General features: G+C 36.9%; 2 protein-coding genes across 2 annotated transcripts; one reads left to right on the top strand and one right to left on the bottom strand.

The window, feature by feature from the left end:
* The first annotated feature begins 7,117 nt into the window (after positions 1-7,117).
* On the top strand, positions 7,118-8,209 carry LOC117423658 (probable G-protein coupled receptor 148). Its single transcript, XM_034039732.1, has one exon. It carries the CDS (start codon positions 7,118-7,120, stop codon positions 8,207-8,209), a length of 1,092 nt encoding a protein of 363 aa, XP_033895623.1.
* A 1,890-nt stretch (positions 8,210-10,099) lies between these two features.
* Positions 10,100-11,071, bottom strand: LOC117423657 (melanocyte-stimulating hormone receptor-like). The gene is made up of 2 exons (XM_058990489.1): positions 10,878-11,071; positions 10,100-10,745 (listed from the first exon to the last, which is right to left on the bottom strand). The coding sequence occupies exons 1-2, from the start codon at positions 11,069-11,071 to the stop codon at positions 10,100-10,102; spliced, it is 840 nt and encodes a 279-aa protein (XP_058846472.1).
* Positions 11,072-11,477: the final 406 nt, after the last annotated feature.

Below are 11,477 nucleotides of genomic sequence, written 5' to 3'. Positions count from 1 at the left end.
TTGAAATAGCCATCATGCTATAAAGGTTTTGTGATATTCTAAAAATTCAATAACACATAGACCTAATAAAGGATTTGATCATCCTTTTTACATCAGTTACTAAAGTTAACTTGTTTGTCTTTTTTAATATTTTTTTTATTGTTTAGAAGAGCAATGCCAAATATATGTTCACATGATCTAAAGTAGTGTACTTTAATTTCCAATGATATATTACAATAGACATTCTGTCAATTCAAACAAGATTTTATTTTATATATGGTATCCTTTGTTCTTTTTCAAATTGTTTCTTGTTTTGCCTTTGCCCTAATTTTCAACAACCCTCCAAGTTTGCATTTAAATATCTATAACATATATAAACTACAGCATTTTTTCATCAGAATAATTTCTTCAATCAGTTAAACTATTGTGAGGTTTGAAGTTCTTTCAGGTTGTGGTGCCATTCAGTTTGTTTTATCCAAGATTGTAAAACAAAATAGCTGCAGTACTTATAGTTTTTGTTCACCAGGAGAAAGAGGCTTCAGAGTGAAAAAGAAAAATATCAACAGTGAACTAGTTCAAGGATATAGTATTATGTTACAGAGAGGTAAGAAAATGTTTTACAAACCATGGTTATAACCCTTGGGTAAAATGTACACGTTGGATAATGTTTAAAGAGTGGCAGACCCCTTGTCATCAAAGTACCCAAAATAAACACAATTGCATTTGGCTTCTAACAGGATTGCTATGATTGATACACACTCATGAAAGAGTGCTTTGTCAGGCAATGAAAATATTCCACTTTACTTGTGTAACAGCAGGCAATAAGAAGCCAAGAAGACAGTTGGACAGACAGACAAGCATCCTCTGTCCACCCCGAAGTGATGATACATTATATAACTCTTGCTTAGGAAGGGCCAGTTTCATGACATGATTTCCATGGTGACAAGCTTGTTGATATATTTCTACTGATTTCAATTGGAAGGCCAAAGATCTCCTTCTTCTGTATGGTGCCCACCGAGACAGGATATGCGTAGATTGAATCTGAACCGGATATTGCTGAGATGTTCAATACTATAACATTGACACATCCATCAATATAAGGGCTGACTTACAGAACTGAATCAAATCACGGATTTCATAAAGAGTTAAACCTGTCCAAATATTGCCTTATCAATGATGTAAAGTAACATATGTCCCCTACTGCTATGTTTTCCTTTGCTTTCTCTGTTGCCATGGCAGATATTGTGCTTCATTTCACTCAGGGCGCTATCAGTGCCTCTGTGAGTCAACACAACATTATCTATTGATAACACCAGTAATCCCACGGGGAGAAGATCAGCCTCTAAAAGCATTGGGTTGTGAATGGTTTGCACCAATGTTTTTCATCCACTTCACTTAAAAACAGGTGAGATGCTTATTTAACCTTTTTTATAGTAAGTGTTGAAGGTTTGCATGCCAGTGTTTGCTTTGTTTTTTTATTAATGGTCAGTGTGTTAGTTTTAGAAAAAAAGAAAAAAAAAGTCAATTTGACTTTCACGGTGAAGTTATTCAATCAATGTATTGATATTTTCCATTGCCTGAATTGCTGTAAACCTGAGCTGGACTTTTATAGATCAATTAAGAAACTAAAAGTAAATCATTAGCAGTTGATGTACATTTAGGCAAAAAACAGTCTGGAGACGAGATGCAAGGAAAAGGGGAGATGATGAAAGTTCTGTTCTTTGTTATGTGAAATAAAACTGTTGACTCATTTATTCAACATCACTGATATGGATAAGAATAACAGCATACCTGCATTTATGCATTGTGTCTAATAAATGTTTAACTTTATAGTTACAAGTTAAAATGTCATTTAAATATTATTATAATTATCATCCATAACTATATTTCAAAATATTTGTCATTGAATTTATTATGTTTTTGTTGTTTTTGTTGTTTTTTTTTGTTTTTTTTTAATATTTCTATGATTATAATTAGTTGTTGAAGTTTAGATCTGTATAAACTACAACTACACAAAATCTGCCAAAAAAATCTGTGGTATTTTCAAAGTCTTTCAGTGTTATCGTTCAAATCATTAGACAGAAATACACACACGGACGGTTCAATTTCTTTGAATAAGTATTTAGAATCACCACTGATGGATACTCCAGTATCCAGTGCAGTACTGTATTGTGTTGCCTTCCATGATTCTGACATTCTTAATGTTTTTCACAAATCTTATCACCTTAGTTTGATTGCACGATTGTAAAGATACTTAGCAAAAAAATCCAGTAGACTCTGCTTTGGGTATGAAAGGGCTTAAAGGAATGAACAATAAAGAAATAACTCAATCTACCGTATTCCTTAGAATTGAAGACACAGCCCAAATTTCCCACCCTCAATCTGATTACTCACACCTGTTTTTCTCCCAGTTTGTGAACTGTAGTATTGCTTGGCATGTCAGAAAATATGGGGGTCTGATCAGCATTTCTGTTCTGTCCAAGCTGTTTTTTAGAAACACTGAAATTGTAAAAACTTCTCGAAGTAAAAACGAATTCCTCAGGAAGCTAATGACGCTTCTTTGAAAATGGCTGACTGTATGTACGTCATGGATGATTCGAGATCGGGCAGCATGGCAAGCCAAATTATCATTTAGAGATATCTCAAATTCATTTATAGATATCTCTAATTCAAATATTTAAAGATATCTCTAAATCATTTTAAAATATCTAAAATACATTTAGAGATATCTCAAAATGATTTACAGATATCTTTAAATGGAGCTTTAAATGAGATATCTAAAATGCATTTTTAGATATCTTTAAATTGTTTTGAGATATCTCTAAATGCTTTTCAGATATCTCGAAATAATGTCCTATTCATTTAAAGATATCTCTAAATCATTTAAAATATCTCTAAATCATTTGAAGATATCTTCAAATAACTTCCTGTTCATTTAGAGATATCTCAAACTAACTTCCTGTTCATTTTGAGATATCTCTAAATCGTTTGAAGATATCTTCAAATGAACAGGAAGCCATTTCAAGATACCAGGACCAGAGGACACCGTTGCAAATTAGGTAGAGATAGAATGAAGGAGACACTTTTTCACAGGGAGAGTGGTGAGGGTATGGAATGGGTGAATAGGTTAACTACAGTAGGCATGTTGTTGAATGCTGAATCACTTGGATCCATTAAGACCCAACTTGACAAATTGTTGGAATCCATCAGCTTCTAAGAACCAAACGAGCATAGATGGGCCAAATGGCCTCCCGTCCTTCGCAGATCTTCTTATGAATTAAAGACAGCATAGATAATACCTAAGCCTGTTTTGTTACCCACTTTGGTAAATTTGAATGTTGCCTCACCACTGATACCCACTTACCAATCAGGTAAATGCAGAATCAACTGAAGCTCCATTTCCACTGTCTGACCCCTCTTTTCACTTGCTGAACAAAAGCAATGGATGTTACCAAGCTACTGAACCCTGGTGGCGAGGGCCAAGCCTGGGAAGACCTCAACGGAAGTCAAGCAACTAACCAGTAGGGGTCGCTAAAGTGCAATTGAGGCGAGCAACCCTCAGCCTATTTTCCATGACCTAAGGCAATTCAGACCTCCCTGTGGGTCACCAGCCAGATTGCCGTGAGCAGGTTTCGAACCACACTTGCATGACTCACCCTGCTCTTAAACAGAGCTTTTACTATTACGGGGGACCTATATCAGTGGCATGGTTTAAAGAATATTTAGCAACAATTCTTCTTCCTCCATATAAAAAGCCAAATTAGAATCTAAGATTGGATTCTCCATGTCGTTTAGCTCCTTTGGGAGGCACTTTTCAAAGATTTTTACTCCAAAATATGAATTAATCAATTGCAAAAGCCTTTTAAGTTATGGAATGAAAAATAAACAACATAACTGTTCTTAAAATGCCTTAAATAAAATACTGTATCTGATGTGTTTATTTCCAAATCTAAACAGGAGTTTCTGAAGTATAATTTGGCTTAGAAAATTGTTTTGCTCTCTAATAATTGTTATTCTAATAGTTGCCATAGGGATCTTTAGGTTAGAATGGCATGGGTAAGGGGGAAAGTGTATATCAGCGATAATATAAAAGTAAAATAAATAAAGGTTGTCATATAGTAATACAAATAAATATGTTAATATTAGGATGGGTTAGACAGTGTGGGAGATGATTACCTCAGGTTACTTTGTATTGTTTCTATGGTGACTTAAGGGGACTAGTTCCAAAGAAAGGATGTTAATTACAGCAATGATATCTCTTAATAGTCTCTAATCTAATAGCTGGTCTTATTTCATTTAGTCATATCCCCAATCATATTCTACACATACATGACTATCCCTTGGCTTTATAGCATACATTACAACAGGAAAAAGGAAACAGCAAATGTCTCGGGGGGGGGGGCCCTTTGTGCAATACACACTAGTAGGATTTACATACAAAGAACTTTTAAAATGCTGCAGCCCTGCGATGTACACTGTCTGGTCACTTTATTAGGACCTGTACCTAATAGCGGGTTGGTTGGGACCCGTATGCCACAGCCTTGACACAAGTTCATCCCACACATGCTCGGTCAGATTCTAATCTAGAAAAGTCACTCCCATGCTTCTCAATTCTAACAGAGTAGATGGTGAATTATTGTTTTGAAAATTGCCTTCTGGAATAATCAAGGGACCCAAGGTAACTCAGGATAACATTACCTCCACCAGTGCAATACCTAATATAATCGAGTGGACAGGTCCTAATACATTGACCAGGCAGTCTTGACAGGGACACTTTGTACAATTTTTTAAAAGCTAGATTTCTAAAGTGTGGTGGTTTTAGAACTGAAAAAAATTTTATAACGTCAGTTTCATACCACAGCGGTAATACACCAACGATATCTTAATTCCAATAACAATAATTTCCTTAAAATTCTTTTGAACTGTATTGATGATGTAATACAAAAATATGATGTGATCTCCTTGCAACTAAAAAAATAACAAATTAGCATTTTTGCCATATTTTCTGTGGGTTGCAGAAACATTATGTGGGCTGTTTGCACCCAGAACCCCACAGTGCAATATTTGTTCCAGGTCAATGTGCTAATTGTTCTGTGGGGGTTCTTCGGGTTGATACACTGGAAATTTAATCCAAATTGTTGAATGTTTCTTTAAGAAAAAGCTTGAGTTGTTTTTGTTTCCATTGCTCTAATTATAATCTAGCTAAGAAATGACTTGCTGTACATGTTCACATTAGTCACTGCATCCACGTCTGTTTAACATCTCTTGATAATTAGCAATTTGGTCCAACTACAAGGGTGAAATTGATTGTGATGTTCAACAACCATAAAACCATTGGTTTGGTTATCTCCAAAATGAAGCACAGAAGCTAACTGTTTGGACATGACAGCTTGCAAACCCTTTCTATGCAACAAAATATCATTATTATACAACACCAGCACAAGAAGCATGCAACATTGCTTTCTATTCATTTTCTCTGTTCATCTATTTACAAACTTTGAAAAAAATTCAGTAAGATTGTTTTAGCATACATCCCTGAATAATCACTTGGGATAATGTCATACATTGGAATTATAATTTAAATGTTTATATATACAGCTCTGGAAAAAATTAAGAGACCACTGCAAAATTATCAGTTTCTCTGGTTTTACTATTTATAGGTATTTGTTTGGGTAAAATGAACATTTTTGTTTTATTCTATAAATTACTGACAACATTTCTCCCAAATTCCAAATAAAAATATTGCCATTTAAAGCATTTATTTGCAGAAAATGACAACTGGTCAAAATAACAAAAAAGATGCAGTGTTGTCAGACCTCGAATAATGCAAAGAAAATAAGTTCATATTAATTTTTAAACAACACAATACTAATGTTTTAACTTAGGAAGAGTTCAGAAATCAATATTTGGTGGAATAACCCTGATTTTCAAGCACAGCTTTCATGCGTCTTGGCATGCTCTCCACCAGTCTTTCACATTGATGTTGGGTGACTTTATGCCACTCCTGGCGCAAAAATTCAAGCAGCTCGGCTTTGTTTGATGGCTTGTGACCATCCATCTTCCTCTTGATCACATTCCAGAGGTTTTCAATGGGATTCAGGTCTGGAGATTGGGCTGGCCATGACAGGGTCTTGATCTGGTGGTCCTCCATCCACAACTTGATTGACCTGGCTGTGTGGCATGGAGTATTGTCCTGCTGGAAAAACCAATCCTCAGAGTTGGGGAACATTGTCAGAGCAGAAGGAAGCAAGTTTTCTTCCAGGACAACCTTGTACTTGGCTTGATTCATGCGTCCTTCACAAAGACAAATCTGCCCGATTCCAGCCTTGCTGAAGCACCCCCAGATGAGTCCAATTTTCAGCTTTGCCCAACACCTGGTCGTCTAATGGTTAGACGGAGACCTGGAGAGGCCTACAAGCCACAGTGTCTCGCACCCACTGTGAAATGTGGTGGAGGATCAGTGATGATCTGGGGGTGCTTCAGCAAGGCTGGAATAGGTCAGCTTTGGCATGAATCAAGCCAAGTACATATATGTATGTATATATATATATATATATATATATATATATATATATATATATATATATTTTTTTTTTTATATATATTTATATATATATATTAGAAGTAGCTAACACATTACTATCATAAATCTTACCTCTTGTGCACGTTTATTCACAATGTAGTTTTGAAAGAAACATGTTACAGCTAGCACATATTTTCATTTTAAAACAGGATATCTGGTACAATGTTAAACAAAGTTCTGTTGGTAAGCCTTACTTTCAGTTAGTCATTCAATTTGTATAGAGAAAGGGTTTCCATAGTAGATTTAACACAGTGCTCCCTCATCATAAAGTGACTTATATATGAGCTGAAATTTGAAGATAACACACATGTTTTTTTCTTCTATTTACCTTCTAGCAGATGCTTTTACACATGAATAAATAATTTGTATTATTCATCTTCACATCACGGCTTAAACATGTGCCACGTTTCTCATTGATCTAAAGCCAGAAATACTAAAATAAACCTTTCAAGACATTTCTGAATGATAAAAGTTTCATTTGTTTCCCCTTCCTGCAGACATTAGAACACAACATTACCACTGAAACATTATTGAAATATTGCAGTGAATCCCAACATGTCCTTGCTTGGCCTGAACCATACTGAACTGGAACAGACCACTATCATACTGTGGGATCCTGGAGTTTCTGGAGGCACTGAAGGACTGAGCACAGGCAGTGGAAATGCAAGTTCTCAAGACGCCACTTATGACTGGTTCTTGAGGAGCCGCTACTGGCACTTGGAACTGTTCCTGATCTCTGCAGCTGTCTTGTTCCTGGTCAGCCTCTTAGCCAACCCGCTCATACTCATCTGCATAGTCTCCACCAGGAACCTCAGACAAGAATCCCGCTACTTGCTACTGGCAAACACCCTGTTATCGGACATCATCTTCTCAATCTTAAACCTGGTGGTTTCAATCTGCAACATGCAAGGCTGGCCATTGCACAGGCTGTTCTGTGTCATCCTCATCGTTATCATAGCTACATCGTACTGCAGCGGTGTCATGACTATCACGCTGATGGTTCTTGACACTTACCTGGCAGTCCATTGGCCACTGCATTACGAAAACATTGTGCCATCTTCCAGAACCAAAAAGATATTGCCCGCCATTTGGATCATGGCATCCCTCTACCCAGTTACCATTATGATCATACTGGAAATGCTTGACAACCAACCTCTTAAACAGCAGAAGGAGGTTTGTCTCATGTTATTGACTATGGGCTCCGGGCCATTAGGTAATGAAATGGTAATTGGTTTCTACGTGTACTTCAGTTTAGGCGCCCTACTGTGTTCCTCTGTGGTTGTGTTTTGTTTAATACGCTTGTACTGGATCACCAAGACAGCTGGCCTTTGGCAGAGGCGATACTCGCGGGCTAAAGTGACTTTAATTGTTCACACTGTGATGCTTCTCCTTTACTTTGGCCCTGGTTTGGTTTTTGCGATCGAGATAATTTTGCTTCAGAAGGATACTATGAGCTTGGACGTCAAGGTGTGGATACATGCTGCAAACAGCAACTTTCTGATGATGCTGCCGAGAGCTTTCTTTCCTTACCTGTATGGACTGAGGTACAGGGAAATATCAGACACTCTCAAAGGGCTATTTAGGCGAAGGAAAATCAGTCAACTCGGTGTACTGACTTCAGCACCTTGTTGTCTTTCAGTTACATAAGGAATCATTTACCCCTAATCTGTACTGTTTTGGTGTACACTATTTGGTGATCATTACGATTAAGGGGCATGCATAACCATGCTAGTACATTGTAATAACTGGGTAACTACCAATGTTTGCTGCTCTTACTTGGTAACTGCTGGTGAAATAAGCATGTCATTACATGGACATTACATCGTAGTTAAAAGCAGGAGACACTGAGGCACTTGAGGTTCCACACTGGTAGTAGTGTAGGCTTCAAATTAGAACTATTTATGAGTGTTCTACAATGTAATTTATATGCTACCAGGTTTGCAACCACAACTGCACATACATCAGTTTGCTAACTGTCGACTGCCACTTTACTGCTGGACTAGTCAACAAGGCGACTAATCAGTGGTACTCCTACTCCGTACACTGTGCCAGCAGAGCCTTGACCATCATGCTACACAGATTTTGACACTTACATAGCAATCCGCTGGCAGCTCCATTATATGAACCTGCTGCCTTGCTTCAGGAACATGAAGTTATTCCCTCCATTTGGAACATGAGTACATGTACCCAGTTACCAGCCTTGAAGACATTGAAACAGTTGTCACTGACTTTATTACATTTCGTTTTGTATCTCTCAATACCAGCCTCACCTGTATGTTTTTTTTTTCTTCCTTGGCCTATTTTTTCTTTTATTTATTTAAGTTCCTATAAACTACAGAATAAAGACAACAGAATAACAATACAACCAAATGTGACTTTTGAAATTTGATTTAAAAACAACTAGGTACACATTATAGCTCAAATTCTATAACCACGGTACAACAGGGGACATCCTCTTGTAAATATATAATAGAATTCCACTTTTGAGAAAAGGTCTTTTCTGTGAATCATATTTTTAAATGAACAATTTTGTTCATATTAATATTTCTTGGATTAAAATTGCTGGATGCTGAGGTGAAGCTCAGTTGTATGTTTGTGGTGCAGTAAAAGTGAGGTTTGCATTTGTTTTTTAGCAGGAAAGTTTACTTCCCAGCTCAACCGTATTCCTATTCATATGAGACACCTCCCTTCCTTAAGGCTCTCTTGAAGTGCTGCTGCATTTCTGCATGAATATGGTATTCAGTCTACTTAATTAGTAATAGCTTTTTGCTCTAAATTACCTCTGCTTTAAGCCACATGTAAACTCCTGCAGCTATTTCTGTTTTATGGAAAGACTAAATAAAGGGGCTTGTTGCTGGGAAGTTGTAGAATTACTGCAATCTATTGTTGTTTTAATTATTTTTAATCACATCATTATATCAATGAAGTCCTTCAGTCTAAGGCAATTAAATACACAAATCAGATTTATTAATCATTTTTTATGAGTTAGGAATGAAATAATTGATAGTAATAAAGCTTATTGAAAATGCAAAGCTATCAGATAATATTTTAATTGCTTAGTTGCTGAGATCACTGCAGCAAAGAAGAGAACCACAGAAAACAAAGCAAACTGTGCAGGAGACGACAGTACCAGATGTCTGCTCATTTAAGGGGAATACTGTGGTTATTACTGTAATTATTTTGCCATACAACATTTCAATACAACACAAGCTTTTTAAAAGCATCCTTCATGTTAATATCACAGAATGCTTTACAAAAAGAGATAGCTGACAAAATAAATTATATAACCAGATGTAAAAACATGAATGGGATCTGCATCTCTAACACTGAGAAGTAGAATTCCAAAGGCATGAGGCATTACAAGTGATGGCTTCATGGAAAGCTAATCTTATCAAACAACTGAATTCAAATAGGTTTATATCACAAAGTCTTCAGATATGAAACACAGTGTTTAGTTGAATTATTGTAGGATTTGCAGGGATGTGTTGCACCCATTTTCATAAGACAAATGATCATACCACCCCCTTTTTATGACTTCTAATCTCCTGGGCTAATCGGGACCTTATATTTAATCATAGATTTGATGGTTTTAGATAACTCCCTGCTCCTCAAGCCGTATATATAGGGAATGAGTGCCCTTGGTAGCATCATAACAATGTTGGACAAGATCATCGAAGAGTAAACCATTGACTGGAGCTCCATCAGATAATAGGAGTACAGAACTGTTTCCAGCATCAGTATTATCACTGGGCAAAAGTAGAAAAAGAAGAGAACAGAGTGGAGGGAGAAAGTCTGTCTGGCTCTGGAAAATCCATTCCAAATGCCGCAGCGCCGGGTCTTCCAGTACATCATGCAGTAGCAGCCCACGATTAGGACAAAACAGATGGTAAACAAGATGATGACGACAAAGTTATACAACTGGCTTACTTTTTGGTTGACTGGTTTAATGAAGAAAATAATGTCAAAAATGCAGACTGGAATTTTACATAGCATGATCTCCTTGGCAGATAAAAATGCATAAATAAATACTGAAGATGTAGCTGAAACCACCCAAATACAAACAATTAGCTTGACAGCTCTGGGTGTGGGCAGGAAAGAGCTATAGCGCAGAGGCCAGTTGATAGCCAAAAAGACATCCACCACCATAGCTGTAACATTCAAAATGCCGGTGAAATATGTAGTACTCAGAAGAATTAGAAGAAATTGACAGAGTATATTGGTGAAAAGAAATGGAGCGATATTGGTAGCTGTAATGGTAAGATTCACAATGCAGTAAATTAAGTCACTGATTAAAGTGTTGGCGAGCAGTCTGTACCTTGTCTCTTGATAAAGGCTGTTACTCGAAAATATAGCAAGAAGGACCAAGGGGCTGGCTGGCAGCACAGCTACCAGGGATACAGCGGCAGGAATAATGAAGAATTTCCCTCCTCCATACGTCAGAACCTGAGTCCAGTTCTCAATGATCTTTATGACAGAAAACCTGGAGTCGTTTCCAGAGGAATGATCCATTGCCAATCCTGAAGAGTTGAGCTGAGTGAAGTTACACATATTCATCCTTATTAACATAAACAAGCCAGGTTCTATGTGCAAGCAGGTATCTTAAAGTCCTACAATGTTAATTTTAGCAATGTTTTTTCAGCCAAAAACCCTGATCTCTTTAATCCTCCAGCAGGTATTTTATGTTCTTCCTCCTATCAAAAGCTGTCCTGGAAAATCCGATTCTTAGACTGTATATTGTGGTGTAAGGTAAGATGTAGTTGCCTCTCCAGGATAAATTGCCCACTACTTTGTTGCAAGAAGAAGCTCAACAAATGTTGACCGTGATTCCTTTTTCAACCCTTTTCTTCTTGTGTGACAAGTGTTTTTGTTGCCAAGTAATACACAGGTACAGCTGATTTTTCAAACTGTTCTCGAA

This window comes from Acipenser ruthenus, chromosome 17 (assembly GCF_902713425.1).
Source record: "Acipenser ruthenus chromosome 17, fAciRut3.2 maternal haplotype, whole genome shotgun sequence".
Lineage (NCBI taxonomy): Eukaryota > Metazoa > Chordata > Actinopteri > Acipenseriformes > Acipenseridae > Acipenser > Acipenser ruthenus.
This window is presented reverse-complemented; position numbering and strand designations above follow the sequence as displayed.